We start from the raw sequence: 17,074 nt of genomic DNA on the forward strand, positions 1-17,074 counted from the left end.
TTGCCCCCTCACACCAGCTGCTGAGGTAAAGCCTCCAACATCCCTAAAAGTGCTGTAAGTCTGGAGCTTCCTTTTTTGAGGAACTCTTGAGCTTTCTTCCATCTTTTAAAGTGGATTACTGTCATTTCACCCTGGCTTATTATTTATTACTTGCTACAATATCCAGAAATTCCATCTGGGAGCCATGAGATCTTTTCCAGTGAAAAATTAATCAAAACTAGGAATTTTTCCTTAGAATTATTTGGCTTAACGAACTGCTATTTTCCAAGCAGCTCTGGGTGGGAGCCTCCTTCCCCCCAGGCCACGAGGGTTACAGAGAGGTCAGTGTCGGGCCACACTCTGTGAGCTGATACAATGCCCATCACAACAGACCCTGAGCATCTCCCCAGATGATCATCACCCTTCAGCCGAAGCAGCCAGGAATTATTTTGATGCACTTTTTCCTTGCTGTTGCTAAGCTATTCTCACTGCTACTGTCATTCCTGGAAGCCAGAGGCAAAGAGCAGGACTCCCCTCCCAGAGCCTGGAGTTGCGCAGACAAAAGCAGGAGATTTACAATAGCAAAAGACAACAGAAGGACAATGACAAGACCTCATAGTTAAACCACGATAATGTCGTGGTGGTCAGCAGTCTGGAAGGGGTTTGCTGGCACCAGAGATTTTTTAAATGATGAGGTGTTTGGTGATGAGGCTTGGCTGAATCATTTCCTGCAGGAGTAAGTCCAGTAGTGGACAGCAGCTGAGAAATTTAGGTCCTTTCTGTTTTAGGTCAGTGCTGGCATGGTGCTGCTCCTCGAGAGGGACCACACAGCTGCAGAGGACAGCTACATCCTCAGGACATTTTGCTCAATCCCACGCTCCCTGAGGAACATGAGCATCATCTCCAGCCTCTGGAAACAGGGTATGCTTGGGGAGATCCCAGAACATGTATTCATCCTGCAAAGTGGGAAATGAAGAGGTTCTAGGAGTGATCCCCAAAGAGGAGAGGAGCAGCAGTTCACAACCTGTCACATATAAGAGAGCTATGAGGAAAGAATAGAATAGAATAGAATAGAATAGAATAGAATAGAATAGAATAGAATAGAATAGAATATAGAATAGAATAGAACAGAACAGAACAGAATAGGAGTATTTCAGTTGGAAGTGACCTACAATGACCATCTGCCAACCCACACAGAGTCAGGAGATGTCTGGGCTGAGGAAGGCTCACAGAGATGTGGGGTACAAACTCAGTGCCCTGAGTAAGCACTGCCAGAAAGTCAGATTAATTCTCTCCATTTGTGTCTATAGTTAAGTGCTAAAGCAATTTCTGTGCATGATTTTGCATGATATCCCATTTCCTTCCTTCCTTCCTTCCTTCCTTCCTTCCTTCCTTCCTTCCTTCCTTCCTTCCTTCCTTCCTTCCTTCCTTCCTTCCTTCCTTCCTTCCTTCCTTCCTTCCTTCCTTCCTTCCTTCCTTCCTTCCTTCCTTCCTTCCTTCCTTCCTTCCTTCCTTCCTTCCTTCCTTCCTTCCTTCCTTCCTTCCTTCCTTCCTTCCTTCCTTCCTTCCTTCCTTCCTTCCTTCCTTCCTTCCTTCCTTCCTTCCTTCCTTCCTTCCTTCCTTCCTTCCTTCCTTCCTTCCTTCGCTATTTCTTCCTTCCGCCCACTTCCTTCCCCCTTCGCCACTTCCTTCCTTCCTTCCACCCTTCCTCCCTTCCTCCTTCCTTCCGCCACTTCCTTCCTTCCTTCCTTCCTTCCTTCCTTCCTTCCTTCCTTCCTTCCTTCCTTCCTTCCTTCCTTCCATCTTCCTTCCTTCCTCCCCTTCCTTCCTTCCTTCCTTCCTTCCTTCCTTCCTTCCTTCCTTCCTTCCTTCCTTCCTTCCTTCCTTCCTTCCTTCCTTCCTTCCTTCCTTCCTTCCTTCCTTCCTTCCTTCCTTCCTTCCTTCCTTCCTTCCTTCCTTCCTTCCTTCCTTCCTTCCTTCCCTTCCTTCCTTCCTTCCTTCCTTCCTTCCTTCCTTCCTTCCTTCCTTCCTTCCTTCCTTCCTTCCTTCCTTCCTTCCTTCCTTCCTTCCTTCCTTCCTTCCTTCCTTCCTTCCTTCCTTCCTTCCTTCCTTCCTTCCTTCCTTCCTTCCTTCCTTCCTTCCTTCCTTCCTTCCTTCCTTCCTTCCTTCCTTCCTTCCTTCCTTCCTTCCTTCCTTCCTTCCTTCCTTCCTTCCTTCCTCTTCCTTCCCTCTCTCCTTCCTTCCTTTGCTTCTTCCTTCTTCCTTCCTTCCTTCCTTCCTTCCTTCCTTCCTTCCTTCCTTCCTTCCTTCCTTCCTTCCTTCCTTCCTTCCTTCCTTCCTTCCTTCCTTCCTTCCTTCCTTCCTTCCTTCCTTCCTTCCTTCCGCCCTTCCTTCCTTCCTTCCTTCCTTCCTTCCTTCCTTCCTTCCTTCCTTCCTTCCTTCCTTCCTTCCTTCCTTCCTTCCTTCCTTCCTTCCTTCCTTCCTTCCTTCCTTCCTTCCTTCCTTCCTTCCTTCCTTCCTTCCTTCCTTCCTTCCTTCCGCCACTTCCTTCCTTCCTTCCGCCACTTCCTTCCTTCCGCCTTTTTTTTTTTTTTTCCTTCCTTCCTTCCCTTCCTTCCTTCACTTCCTTCCTTCCTTCCTTCCTTCCTTCCTTCCTTCCTTCCATCCATCCATCCATCCATCCATCCATCCATCCATCCATCCATCCTTCCTCTTCCTTCCTTCCTTCCTTCCGCCACTTCCAACACTTCCGCTACATACTTACACCACTCCTTCCTTCCGCCACTTCCTTCCGCCACTTCCTTCCGCCACTTCCTTCCTTCCTTCCCCTTCCTTCCTTCCTTCCTTCCTTCCTTCCTTCCTTCCTTCCTTCCTTCCTTCCTTCCTTCCTTCCTTCCTTCCTTCCTTCCTTCCTTCCTTCCTTCCTTCCATCCTTCCTTCCTTCCTTCCTTCCCATGCCAAGTATGCAATTTTCTAATAAAACATTTGAAGTTTTTGCAGAGCCTCTGACTTTTGCCTTTCCTTTTGACCATGAGCATCTACAAATCCTGGTTGCTCCCTTCACCTTAGGGGTGGGACACCACTCTCCTCATCTTTGCCCATTGTTGGCCTACATCTTTTCCCTTTGCCCTGGTGCTTTGTCCTTGCTTTCTTCTGTGAGTTTGGAGAGAAAGAGGAGACAACGGGGCTGAGGAAGGGGATGAAGAAGAGAGCAGGAAAATCATGTGTCCCCAGACCATGATCTCTTCTTACAGTGTGGCGAGGCAGCAGCAGTACAAAGTGAAATAACTTGTCACACATCAGCAATTGGTAAGTAAACACGTAATAAAAAAGTAGAAATAAATGGTAGATTTTTGAGTTCAAAATTACTTATGGTATCGATAATGTATATCAATAGAAGGTGGTGGGCTCCAAGTCAGGCAATGCCCTTTGGGCAGCATCTTGTGCCTGTTAGGTCCAGAGGGCCCAAGGGGGAAATTCTGGGGGTTCCCATGGGTGGAGATGGAAAGCAGAGACCCCACTGGCACATGGGGCTGCAGCATGAGGGGTCAGCACAAGTGAGACCCCCTTCCCCAGCACCCCCAGATTCCCATGCCGGGCTGCATGTCCCCTGTGTCCCTCAGGGTGTCACCGCTGGGGATCCCCTGTGGCTCCCACCAATCCCCCCAGTGTCCCCTGTGTCCCTCGGGGTGTCAGCGCTGGGGACCCCCTGTGAATCCCACCAACCCCTGACATGTCCCCCGTGCCCCTCGGGGTGCCAATCCTGGGGATCCCCTGTGGGTCGCACCCACCCCCCACATGTCCCCTGTGTCCCTCGGGGTGTCAGCCCTGGGGACTCCCTGCGGCTCCCACCCACCAACCCACCCAACGTCCCCTGTGTCCCTCGGGGTGTCAGCCCTGGGGACTCCCTGCGGCTCCCACCCACCAACCCACCCAACGTCCCCTGTGTCCCTCGGGGTGTCAGCCCTGGGGACTCCCTGCGGCTCCCACCCACCAACCCACCCAAGTGTTCTGCCCCCGGGGGGGGCCGCCCTGGGGACTCCCTGCGGCTCCCACCCACCAACCCACCCAACGTCCCCTGTGTCCCTCGGGGTGTCAGCCCTGGGGACTCCCTGCGGCTCCCACCCACCAACCCACTCAACGTCCCCTGTGTCCCTCGGGGTGTCACCGCCAGGGACCCCCGGGGACCCTCCCACGCGGGGCGTGGCCTCCCATTCATGCTATATGTGACGTCACGGAAGGCGTGACCAATAGGAGCGGCGGGCTGGCCCCGCCCCCATGGTGCCACTGTTAAAGCGCCGCCGCCGCCGCCGCGCGTCCGTGCGAGCGTGTGTCCATCCATTCATCCCTTCCCCGCTCCAGCCTCCGTCCGTCCGTCCTGCCGAGCCATGAGGAGGCTCTTCCTGCTGCTGTGCAGCGCCGTGTCCTGTTGCACCGCGGCCGCAGAGGCGGCGCTGCCCGCGGCGGGAGGTGGGTGAGCGCGGTCCCACGCGGGAGCGGGGCAGCCGCGGAGCGGGCGCGTCCCCCGGCGGGGCAGGCGGGTTCCGAGGCGCTCTGCTGACCCTTCTCTCCCGCGGGCTCGCAGATGGCAGCGCGGAGCGTGTGCCGGCGCAGAAGGCGCGGGTGAAGTTCGGTCTCCGCTCCTCGCCGGACGCCGGTGAGGATGGCTGCGCGCTCGCCATCGGCCAGCAGCAGTGCTTGGAGGACTGCAAGTTCAACGTGACAGCTAAAACCTTCTTCATCATTCACGGCTGGACGGTAAGTGTGAGGAATCCCGGGCAATGCTTAGTCTGCCCACTAAGAGAGAGCAAACTGCCCTGCAAATGGGCTGTGCCTCCAGAATATTTATTTTCAGGAATTTCTGTGGCTGACTCATCCCTGAAGGTGTTCAAGGCCGGGCTGGGTGGCAATTTGAACCACCTGGTCTAGTGGAAGATGTCTCTGTCGATGGCAGGGGAGTTCAAACTAGATAATCTTTAAGGTCCTTTCCTACCCAAACCATTTTAGAATTCTATGAATATAGGAATTTGGGAAAAGTTTTGGGAAAAGTTTTCATGTTCTGAGCACAATGGTCTCTTAAAAGATGCACCTCTATTGAGATCTCTGGAGCAAAGTGTTCGGGGTCAGGCTTAGAAACTCTGAAGTCACCCAACTCATTCATAACTGCTCAAGATCACTTCCTAGCTGTATAATGTGAACATAGCACTAAAATCCAGCTGACTGACCACTATGAATGTGACACTTGACTTGACAGGCACGTGTATAGCCCTTCTGTAATCGTAGCTGAGTGCCCAGTCTGCTATGTGCACTCCTTAATAAAGAAACAAGAGGGCATGCAGGCTTTATCAAGGTTTTTAATTCTGCATTTGGTAAGGCTGAGTGTGTGGCACTCAGGGGGCTTATCAGCTCTGCCAGGGCTTATGCAAACTGCACTGCCAGGTCTCGTGAGTAATTTTGCAATCCATCAGAATTTCTTGAGAAAAAGTGAGATAAGGTGGCATGTAACAAATGCCTCTCCCTCCTGCCCTAGAAGGCAAGTGGGTAATTACAGCCAGAGTCTCTCAAAACCTGTTTTTCTTACTCCGTTGCATGCATGCTCTTACTGCATCGCTGAGAGGTAGTGGGGCTTGCAAAGGAGCAGCATGCAGCTGGAGCAGCAAATGTAAATGACATGCAAATAACTTGACTGTGGATGTGTCATCTTGGTCCTGCGAGCTGGAAACTGACACCTGAATCTCTTTCTAGATGAGTGGCATGTTCGAAACCTGGCTTGACAGCTTGGTGTCCGCTCTGCAGGAGAGGGAGAAGGATGCCAACGTGGTCGTGGTGGACTGGCTCTCTCTTGCCCACCAGCTCTACACCGATGCCGTGAACAACACGCAGATTGTTGGAAAAACCATAGCGAGGTTGCTGGACTGGTTACAGGTAGTGCAAGCTAAGAGCAGCCTCTGTTGTAATGCTCTTACATTGAGGGACTGTTGCACAAGGCTGCCGAGGCTCACCAGCAGGGCAGGCTGTGCTGTAACACCCATCCCAGGGCTTGGCCAGGTGATGGCTCATAGCTGCAGTGCTGCTGCCCTGCCTCCCTGGAGAGGCTGCCTCGGGTGAGGCACACTCGGGTCAGTGGTGCTTAAGGGCAGCTCAGGTTTGGAAGCGCTGCCTGAGCAATGTGGGCTCGAGCGTTCAGAGCCAGCGCCGGCCTGGCAGGAGGCAGGGAAGGAGGAGAGGTCCATGGTGCTGCACTTGGCACCTGAGGCCACGGCTGAGTCTGCTGGCAGCTCCCAGGGGAAAGTTTTATTCTTGGTGATAAAGAATATCATAAGTGGGACTGGAACACCGCTAAACCATGAGCGCCATCCAAACCGTTCCGCTTGTCTTGATAAAATACAAAACAAAGCATGCTTATCTGCCCCCTCCCACCAATCCCTTCTTAGAAGTGGACTTTATATTCCTGCAGACAGAAGCAGCACTAGATGCCATGAAAGAGAGGGGATCAAACTCTCATATTTTCTTTTCCTTGCAGGAGAACCCCCTCTTCAAGCTTGAGAATGTCCACCTGATTGGGTACAGCCTGGGTGCCCACGTGGCTGGCTTTGCTGGCAACCATGTCCATGGCACTATAGGCAGAATTACAGGCAAGTGGCTTTTTAAGCACTTTTTAAAGCAGTCTCTCCCCTGTCCTTCCCGGCAGTGAGTTTCCCCGAAGAGGCTCGCTTCCTGTGTTGCTACAGTGTTGTTTTGGTGTTATTCTTCCAGAAATGACAAGTTTTCTGCTTGTGGCAGCAGTGGAAAGCACAGGTCTCCTCACATCAATTATAGCAAGGCTTCAATGAAAAAGCCTTACCCAGGACAAACTGGTTCTGGGTTTGTTTGAATTTAAATGTGGGTTCCAAACAAGTCCAGCTCAAACTCTTACTATCCAAATGCTGTTCCTCTGAGTGTTAGTGTTTTTATAATTACAGCTCATAAACTAATGGAGGTGAGAGCTATTGGGTGCTGTTTGTCCCACAGGATGTCTGATTAAAAAAAAAAAATCAACTCTAAACCCTCATTGTCGAAATACCTGAAGAGTTTGCTTCCAGCTCCAAAGGAAAGCTGATTTCAACATGTGAGGACTTAGGGCATAGTACAAGCAGTTGCATTAAGGATTTACATGTGACCCTGGCAGTGATAATTCCACATAGCCCAGCAATAAATGTCTGTATTTAATTAATCAGGGGGAAAAAAAATCACCTAACAGTCAAGTTGTAGAAATACTCTGGAGTGCAGCTTCTGGCCGGGGGTGAAGCTCAGGAGTTAACAGAGCATCCCAAACCCATCATGGGATCTCAATGAAGGTATTTCTTGGCTGTTGCTTAAATTGTTTTAGTCCCTCCATATGTGCAGTCTGAAAACAGACTAAATGTCACTGAGGCAGCTTTGCTGCCAGCTGTTCCTGGGGTGTTAAACTTCTTCTGGTGTTTGGAGATGCATCTTGAATCATCTCTTCACCATGACCTGGTGAAGGCTCTTTGCTTCCAACAGGCAATCTGATCATGGTGCTGCTATTGTGTTGTGCTGCCCCAAAAGTGGAGCGGGGCATCTTTATTTGTTTCCTCAATGAGCCCATGGTGAGAACATCTTGAGGGACAGTACCAGCAATGGGGCTGGGACTGTCTGTGTATCAGGTGGTGAGGAGACCTGCCAGCAGCAGGCTTCTGGCTATATTCTGTATGAAAGAACCCAATTTCTTACCTGGCCCCTTGTGTTCTGTCTCTGACTGCAGGCTTGGATCCTGCTGGCCCCATGTTTGAAGGAGTGGACCCCAGCAGGCGCCTCTCCCCTGATGATGCCAACTTTGTGGACGTCCTTCACACCTACACCAGGGAAACACTGGGTGTTAGCATTGGGATCCAGATGCCTGTGGGCCACCTTGACATCTACCCCAATGGGGGAGACTTCCAGCCTGGCTGTGGCCTAAGTGATGTCTTGGGAGCCATTGCCTATGGGAGTAAGTTCTCTTTAATCTTTTGCCTCTGGTCAGTGTAGACTTCTCACAAATAGACTTGGGTCAATGGAAAGAAAATCATTTTTTCTTTCTAAAATGTCTGTATTTCTGGAGATAGTTGCTAGAAACTATAGATGCTTTTAACAATGAAGCACATTCTCACTCCAACACCTGATCATAATCTGTGGTCTTATGCTGTGACTAGCATCCTCTTAAAGCTCTTCATGGGAGGGACTAAGTGAGCATCTCCCACTAACCTCCTGAATTGCTGCTGTTGGAAAACTGAGTTTGTCCCCGCTCAGCTTGTGCTGGGCTGCAGAAAGGCATAGCTCGCTTTATCTTGTGGGCTGCTTAAACCAAATTTATCCCTTGCAACTCTGCCTCTCCAGCAATTGGTGAAGTTGTCAAATGTGAGCACGAGCGGTCTGTGCACCTCTTTGTGGACTCCCTGGTGAACCAGGACAAGCAGAGCTTCGCGTTCCAGTGCACCGACTCCAGTCGCTTCAAGAAGGGCATCTGCCTGAGCTGCCGCAAGAACCGCTGCAACGGCATCGGCTACAATGCCCGCCGCATCCGGCACAAGAGGAACAGCAAGATGTACCTGAAAACCAGGGCTGACATGCCCTTCAAAGGTACGCTTCCCCTCCCAGCAGGAGCGCAGCCTCCCCGAGTCAGCGTGGGGAAGGAGGCAGAGGCGGAGGAGCAGCATCTCCCCAGAGCCCTGCAGCTCCAGCTGCTGTTCCGCTGGCACCCGGCTGCACTGCTGTGCTGTGCCATCACCGTGCTCCTTCCTCCCTGTGCAATCCACCCACAACAACACTCTGCCTTTTGAGCAGGGCTGCAGTTACCTGCTGTGCTTGCAAAACTCAGCCTCAGAGAAATGTAAGGTCTGGGGAGCTGTCCCCAGGGTGGGCCTGCTGCTGCTGTTGTGTAAAACTCAAATTTGTAATCAGTAACGGCAGGAAAACGTGATCAGTGCTGTCTCTCTAAAGGAAGGGTCTGGTCTTTGCTAGTCAACACTATTTCACACAGACCAGTGGTGAGCAACGTTTCTTTCAGCGCAGCTGGTTCCATCTCTGCTCTCCCCTCTCTCTCCAGTCTACCACTACCAGATGAAAATGCATGTCTTCAGCTACAAGGGCTTGGGAGAGGTTGATCCCACCTTCTCTGTCACCCTCCACGGCACCAATGGAGACTCTGAGCCCCTCTCTTTAGAAATGTAAGTAATCTGCCCTTTGTGTTTTTACCTAAGTATGAAGGCCACAGGGACTACATGGGATGGCAGAATTCTTTTTCCTCTGCTAACACTGGCGTTGCATCCCAGCCTAGCAGCCTCACTTCATCACCTTTCCAAAAAGCTTTTCATTCAGTATCTTAATTATAATTTATTACTGGACGAATTGAGAACACTTTAATGTGCCCAGTCCCATGTTAGCCTTCATGGCTCGTTGCTTTTTTGTGTGTGGTTTTTTTTTGGTTGGCTGGTTTTTGCCCTCTACCATTTGGACGTAGTCTGAAATGTCTCTGGAGGCACTGCTGACCTCACTTAGCATCTCCCAAAGGAAAGAGCAGGTACAAACCCCACCTTTAAGCTACGGAAGGATGGCCAAGCTAAGTACACACTGCGTTGTGTGGAGCCAGCTATCTGAGCTCCCGTCAGTGCAATCAGTAATTAACTGGTGACAGTTGAATGTGCAGCACTTGATAAGCTGCAGGGGCTCTGTTAAACTCCTGGCATGGAACAAAGGAGCACCTGGCATGCTTCCATAAGGAAAAAATGCCGAGTCTCTGCCTCTCTTCCAGGCTTGATCTAATTGGCCTAAACGCTACCAACACCTTCCTGGTCTATACTGAGGAGGACATGGGTGAACTTCTGAAAATAAAGCTCACCTGGGAGGGGACGTCTCAGTCGTGGTATGATCTGTGGAAAGAGCTGAGGAGCTACTGGTACAGGCCTGTGAATTCCTCCCAGGAGCTCCACATCAGACGAATACGTGTGAAATCTGGGGAAACACAACAGAGGTAATAATTGTGCTAGGCTGCATGTGAACTCACCTGAAACTTCAACCCAGAGCAAGATAAAAAAACCAGTGTTTTGAATGTGGTTGGTATCCTGAGCTGGCTTCTTTTTTGGTGCCACCAGCTATGGCTCCCTCGTGGTGGAGGAGAGCAGGGTACTGTCCAGCATGAGGCTGCAAACAGGCTTTAAGCTAAACTGGTCACCACAGAGCAGATTTGGGGTATTCTTTTGCTTTATTTTGATGCTGTGGGATCCTCTGAGGACTAAATTAACATGCTTCAATGTGGTTTAGATTGTACCTGAAGTGTTAAAGTACTGAGCACCAAAAGTACTGAAAGATGGATGATCATGGCTATTATTTACAGGCTCAATGTGCTGATTTGGTACAACCAGCAGAGCCTAAAACTGCAACCAGTAACATGGTGGCACCAACCCCTCAAGCACTGCGTTGCTCCTTCTGGGATCTGGCAGGGGGGATTGGTACTAGGTGATTTTTAAGGGCCTTTCTAAACCCAACCATACCCCTGGATCATAGACTTGACCATAGAATTCTAGTGGAAGGTTCTCCACCATGGCAGGGATAATTTTTAAAGTCCCTTCCCACCGAAACCATTCTCTGATTCTATGATTCTCTGCAAATGGAAAGTTACCTGAGCATCCAAAAATTGTTAAGGCTCCCAAGCATGCAGCACAGTGCTCCCACACCTTCTGTTAATGTTGTTCTGAAGGTAACCCAGATCTGTCAAAGAGCAGCAGTTGACATTGATTGATTTCCCACATTTCTCAGTGCTTTAAATAAGCATCACCTGTCATCTGTAAGGTATTCTGCATCCTGGCTTCTATGAAACATAGGGTAGTAGAGGCAAGGATCCCCAGTTAAAATATTGAAGTAGGAAATAAAACAGCGACTCAAGGGGCTGATGGTGTATCAAGATGTTCTGTGGGATGGATGGCTAATTAAACAACTTGTCCTAGAATAAGCTGCAGTCCGTATTACCTGCTAATTGTTAATCATGAGAGAGCAAGTACCTTGACTTCTGTGTCCTCCTCCTCCTAAGGTTTGCTTTCTGTGTGGAGGACTCTCAGCTAACCAGTATATCTCCTGGCAAAGAGCTCTGGTTTGTGAAGTGCACAGAGGAATGGCAGAAAAGGTATGGAAATAATTCAAGAGAAATTCTGTATGATGCATGTGGCTTGGCTGGGATGAGTGGAACCTTCTCATTGTATTTTTAGCTCCTGATACCTCTTTTTCTTTCAAAAAAGATAAGAATTCCTGGCCTAAGATTCACAGCTATCAGATTTAATTTTTTAATATCACCTACTATTGCTAAGCAGGTGATATTATTCTCCCTTCTGACCTTGGATTGTCATCTTGTACCTTTACATCTTTATAGCCAAAGAGGTTAATCACAGTCCTTGCTGCTAATTGTGGTAGGTGCTAAAGTCAGGTACCACCAAAGCCCCAGATCTGTGCAATAGTGGAAAGGTAGCTAAGAGTCATTTATTAAGTGCCCTGTAAAACAGGGGGAAGCTGGGAGAAGTGCAGGGCATTTCCTCAAAGTCTGGTGGAAGACCTTGAGCTGCCAAGAAATCACTTGGTTAAACTTTGAGCTCAATTGCATGAGGAAGACTCAGGTGAGGACTTGCCATGGTGTTACAGCCCTGAGTCCTCCAGCTTCATCTCCAGGCCTGATGATCTCCTCTGGTTCAGGAGAGTGACACTGCCAAAGCAGCTCAGGCTTGTTTAACCTCTGGGCACTTCCCAACACACAGAACAGTCCTCAGAGCGTGACTTCCAGAAAGTCTGGTCCCAGCAGTGACAACCTGATTGCCTCGGATGCCTCCGGTCATGTTTTGAATGAATTCCTGTTCATTTGACTAAATGATACTTTCCTTTGGATTTAGCCCAGCCTTTTGCCCTCTCTTAAATTTCATTTTGTAGACTCGGAGCTTTGTCACTTCTAATCCAGAGGACAAAGTGCTTGTTAGGGCTAGCAGAGCCGCGTGGAAGTCGAGCTTAGCCCAGCCTTCCTGGGCAGCAGAACTCAGCTCAGAAATGTGAGCTGGTCCCATTCCAGGTTTGGCAGAAACCAGCAAGCTGTGCTATGCACGGTAGCAAACAATTCTGTGAATGAAACCCCTGTGCAAGAACTTGTTGCTCTGCCACAAGTCTCGAAAGATCGAGTAAACATTCCTGCAGGTACAATAAAAGGCTGTTTTGATATGCTACTTGGTAACCCTCATAAAACTGAATTGCTGGCAGATGTGCCCTTCCTCCTTTCTCGTGCAGTACAGCTTGTGCATGAGGCAGAGGAGCTGAGCTCAGCTCCAGCACACCATTTTTTCTAGGAAATGATCCTTCCTTCCAGAAATCATGAGTGATTACTTGCTGTTCAGTTCTCTGTTTCTGCCAAGTCAGTGCAATATTATAGTTCCCTCCTTAGAGATTGAGCCTGCAAACATCTGTCCATTCCAAATGGAGCTGCACAGGCAGGGTCTAGCTCAAGCCCTGTAATTTCTGCTTGCAGCCTGCATAATATCTGCTGCAGGCTCTCACTGAGTAGCTACTGGGCAAAGTGCAGCTTTGGCAGAATAAAACGCCAGCCTGTGTTGTCCAAACCTGTTCTTGGCGTTCCATGAGTTCTTAGAAATCCTTCATTACTCCTCTTAACTCCTGCATTTAACTAGGCATCTTTTTTGCTCTCTGTTTTCCCCAGGTCTGTCTCAAATCTGCTCTGAAGGCTTCCCTAAAGACTCACAACCAAGCAACCTAGATGCATGAAGACCACGCAGGTGGCAAGATGCTCTGGGAGAAACCTGGCTTGGTAGCACTTAAAGAAACTAGCTCTTCAGGACAAAACATCTTGGATTGGATGCAAGAAACCGAGGAGCAATTGATGAACCATGGTCCTAGACCTAAAACAACTAAAACTCCATTTTCCCTTTTCCAAGGAGCCTGGTTTGTGCATTTAACCTTACCTTGACCTGTTACACACTGCATTTCCCCTTCCCTGCTCCCATTAACCAGGACTATGGGTGAGATCTTCACAGACTGAGACCTCAGCAATGATCTTCTGGTCTGCCTGCCAGTGGAGTTGAGAAGACAAATAACCATGCTAACTGCCCATCAGACTGTGGGTGACAGAGCTGCCAAGAACAAATTAGCACCTAGGGTAGGGGTTACCATGGTCCTGTAGCACTGTGGGCTCTGGGAAGGTGAGACCAGCACAGGTCAGGTGTGTGGGGTTGTCTAGGGAAGGGCTGGGGATAAGCACAATGCCACTTAACTTCAAGTTGTCCTTTACTTGCCTTAAAAATAATCCGTTCTGATACTGAAATGTCTAATTTCCTGACATATGGCCTGATAAGGAGGCAGAGCTCTGTCCTCCCTGTGCCTGCGGCAGGACACGGTGCAGGTGGTGGTGGTGGTGGTGGTGGTGGCAGCTGCTCCTCAATGCCTGGTCAGTGTCTGCAGTGGGGCTGCCCAGTCCCACGTGGGGATCCCTTTTTAAAGGGCAAAGAGGATCTGCCCTTGTTCTGACCACAGGGATGGAGGGAGGCAATGCACCGTGCTGCCTCAGGAGAGCTTTTCACCACTCCTTTTAACCTCTGAGAACACGCTCACCTCTGCTGAGAAGCTGTTGTAGCACCAATGCATAATTAAGACCTTATTTCTGAGTGCCAAACATCCTGCCCTCAACTGTCACAACACCCCAGTTGGATTCCCTGGTCCCAGGTGATCTTGGCTTGGCTTTGAGTTGAACAGACTCTGCAGCTGTCCTGTTTGCTACAGCAGAGTCACCACCTTGTCAGTTGGTGAAATAGGTTTTGTTTTGGTTGCTTGCTTTTGGCTTTTATTTCTTTTTCCTTTTTTTTTGTTCACTTTCTGGAAGGAAAATTGGTATAACAGCTCTTGAGCTTTTGGCATGCAGAAAGGCAATCTCAAAAATGGTGTTGCCAGGTTGTGCACTGAGTTCTGAAGTCTTAGCAAGTCTGAGGCCTGCAAATCTCTTCAGTTTTTGTAGAGCTTCACTCCAACCAAAGCAAGCACATTTGGGGATATTTTTTTCATGGTTTTATGCAAAGACTTCGGAAACAGAAGCCTTTGGTAAGTATCTGTGAGTTGTTGCCATGCCATACTTAGAGAAGTTTCAAAGCCCTATTTGTATATTGTGGTTTTTGTATGACTTAAAACATAATTTATTTCTCATATTGTATATATGTAAAATTTTAAACATTTTGGTTTGAGTAACAGTTTTTATGAGCCTTGAGATCAAAAATAAAGGGCTTTGTAAAAATCAGTGAAGTCTTGTTATTGATGACAGAACCATTTATGTTGGAAAGACCCTCCAAGAACACTGCGTTCGAACTTGTCCCCAGCACTGCCAGGGCTACTGATCCCTGTCCCTAAGTGCCACATCCACCCATCTCCAGGCATGGGGATTCCACCACTGCCCTGGACAGCTGTGCCAGAGCAAGACAACCCTTTCCATGAAATTTTTCCTAATTTCCAGCCTAAACCTCCCCTGGCCCAGCCTGAGGCCTTTCCCTCTCCTCCTGTCCCTGTTCCCTGGGAGCACAGCCCGACCCCCCCGGCTGTCCCCTCCTGTCAGGAGTTTTGGAGAGCAATCTACCAAAACCTTTGACATTCCTTGCCAGAACAGCTATGACAGTCTTGTTCCTCCTTGCAGGTCCCCAAGACCTTCCGCCAGGTTCAGCACCCTCCTTCCTCCTCCTTCCCAACTCCTCTGTGTGGCCAAGGCCGAGCTGTCCTCTCCATGCTCCCACCACTGAGGGCCTTCAGGAATGGGGCAAAGTCACTCTGGATCTACAACTGCCCTGGAGGGATGCCTCCCATAAAACACTAGGAGAGGGGGGACACACAGAGATGCTGCCAGGGCTGGAGCCCCTCTGCTCTGGAGCCAGCCTGGCACAGCTGGGGCTGCTCAGCTGCACAAGAGAAGGCTCCAGGGACACCTCAGAGCCCCTGCCAGGGCCTCCAGGGGCTCCAGGAGAGCTGCACAGCCACTGGGGACAAGGCATGCAGGGACAGCAGCCAGGCAATGGCTTCCCAGGGCCAGAGGGCAGGGACAGATTTTGGGATCTTGGGAATTAGGAATTGCTGGCTGGGAGGGTGGGCAGGCCCTGGCCCAGGGTGCCCAGAGCAGCTGTGGCTGCCCCTGGATCCCTGGCAGTGCCCAAGGCCAGGCTGGATGGGGCTTGGAGCAGCCTGGGACAGTGGAAAATGTCCCTGCCCATGGCACTGGATGGGCTCTAAGGTCCCTTCCAACCCAAACCCTTCTGTGGTTACAGGTTTATTTCAGTTTTACCTCAGCAGTGAGGATATTATTTGAACCATACCAGTACCATCATCTTTTTTTCAGCAGAGTGAATATGACAAAATCAAAATCCTTCTCTGCTTTGCATCAGATGGATGTTCTGGCTGGCCCTTCCCCGCAGTGACCATAAGCCACATTCAGCAGGGAGCTCCACCAAAACCATTAACCTTCCTTTCCCATGCTGCTTTCTCTCAGACATGGCAATACCACTACTGCTTTTGGCTGGGGAAAAGCAGGATTTTGTGTTACTTTCTATGGTTGTAGCAGTGAGCAGAGTGGACTCTGGCAAGACCATTGCTGCTGTGCCAGGCTAGTCAGGACAAGTTCAAACTCCCTCTCTTCCTTTGATTTCTTCCATGAATTCTTTTTTTCTCCATTAAATGTCACTTATATTTTGCCTGAAATGCTCCACCTTTGCCTGACTTCACTAACAAACCCATTGGTGAACACTTCTAAGGAAACTTACCTAAATCTAATCACTAACTGAGTTTTCCCAGCTTTTCCCCGCAGCCACACCACCGAATTTAAAGGGAAGCCTCTTATTGTGCTCTGCCTGTGCCTGACACAAATTGATGGCACAAATCCAGCAGCAGCAGAAGGACTTTGCAAACAGAGTAAATACCTCTGAGCTGAGGAAGATTTGCATGAAATTACTTAGTTAACCTTTCCCTATGGAAAGCTCAGCAATGCCTGTCTGCAAGGAAAACTACCTCAGTGGATTTGGCAGAGAGCTATTTGGTGCTTGCAGGGCCCCTGATTATTCTGCACCCCAGAGTTGGAGCTGTCTTCTGATGTGTTCCTGTGGGGCTCCCTTCCACCCTCTGCAAAGAGTGTGTGGGGGGAACTAACACCAGAAGTCATTCCAGATATCTGGAACTCATTTTTTCGCTGCTGCCCCGTGGACACAGCTGCAGCACAAGGGCTGGTGCCTCTTGCAGGGTGAGTCTCCTGGAAGGACAAGCAGGAGCTGGCCTCTAAAGGAAAAGGGGGAAGAATACAAGAGCACAAGAGAGGAGAAACAGACTGCAGCTCTCTCACATCTGTGGGCATCCTCTTCAGGTGTCTGGCCCTTCACACAGCAAATGTTAGCTCCCAAATGCATTGCTCCTGCTGCTGCACACCTTGAGGGGTCACACCTGCTGGCACACCAAGATGTATCCCTGCATGCCTCCCCTCACTGGGAGCTCAGCTATGCATTAGACAAGAGAGAAAACAGAGAGAAAAGGGTGGTTTTTTTAAAGTTTCCAATGAATTTAGAATCTTTTCTATGTCTCTAAGGAATTTAGGCCTAGCAGAACAGACACACCCCAAATCTGTGCCAGGCAGGGCTGAGGCTGGACACTGTGCCCCCAGCTGCCTGGCACCCCTCCCCCAGGTTTCCTCGGGGTCACTTTTCCACAGCCACTGCATTCAGCCCCAAGGGTTAGGTCCCCACAAAGGTCAGGCTGTTCTCTGAGGAACAATAGGGCCGGCATGGGGGATGCTTTATAACCCTCCTCAACCCCCACCCAGGGCTGCCCCAGCCTCACAAGCAGCAGCAACTGAGCACGGTTTCACCAATTACCATAAAATCAGAGCGCCATAGAATCCCAAAAATGGTTTGGGTTGGGAGCTTAAATCCCAGCTCATTCCAACCCCCTGCCACTGGAGGCATCCCTAGAGACACCTTCCACTGCCCCAGCTTGTTCCAAGCCCAGTGCCACATGGCCTGGGACACTCCCAGGGATCCAGGGACCACCACAGCTGCTC

General features: G+C 50.0%; 1 protein-coding gene across 1 annotated transcript; it reads left to right on the forward strand.

Annotated features, from left to right (window-relative positions):
* Positions 1-4,310: 4,310 nt before the first annotated feature.
* On the forward strand, positions 4,311-14,246 carry LIPG (lipase G, endothelial type). Its single transcript, XM_030968533.1, has 10 exons — positions 4,311-4,449; positions 4,565-4,737; positions 5,725-5,904; positions 6,503-6,614; positions 7,745-7,969; positions 8,356-8,598; positions 9,065-9,185; positions 9,770-9,988; positions 11,045-11,137; positions 12,704-14,246. Exons 1-10 carry the CDS (start codon positions 4,368-4,370, stop codon positions 12,723-12,725), a joined length of 1,470 nt encoding a protein of 489 aa, XP_030824393.1. The 5' UTR covers positions 4,311-4,367; the 3' UTR covers positions 12,726-14,246.
* Positions 14,247-17,074: the final 2,828 nt, after the last annotated feature.

This window comes from Camarhynchus parvulus, chromosome Z (assembly GCF_901933205.1).
Source record: "Camarhynchus parvulus chromosome Z, STF_HiC, whole genome shotgun sequence".
Taxonomy (NCBI): Eukaryota; Metazoa; Chordata; class Aves; order Passeriformes; family Thraupidae; genus Camarhynchus; species Camarhynchus parvulus.

Bases quoted from the DNA above. Each gene is read 5' to 3' on its own strand.
- LIPG (XM_030968533.1), top strand. From the start codon at position 4,368: ATGAGGAGGCTCTTCCTGCTGCTGTGCAGCGCCGTGTCCTGTTGCACC. The intron at 4,738-5,724 runs GTAAGTGTGAGG...ATCTCTTTCTAG, and splicing joins TCATCATTCACGGCTGGACG to ATGAGTGGCATGTTCGAAAC. The intron at 9,989-11,044 runs GTAATAATTGTG...CCTCCTCCTAAG, and splicing joins TCTGGGGAAACACAACAGAG to GTTTGCTTTCTGTGTGGAGG.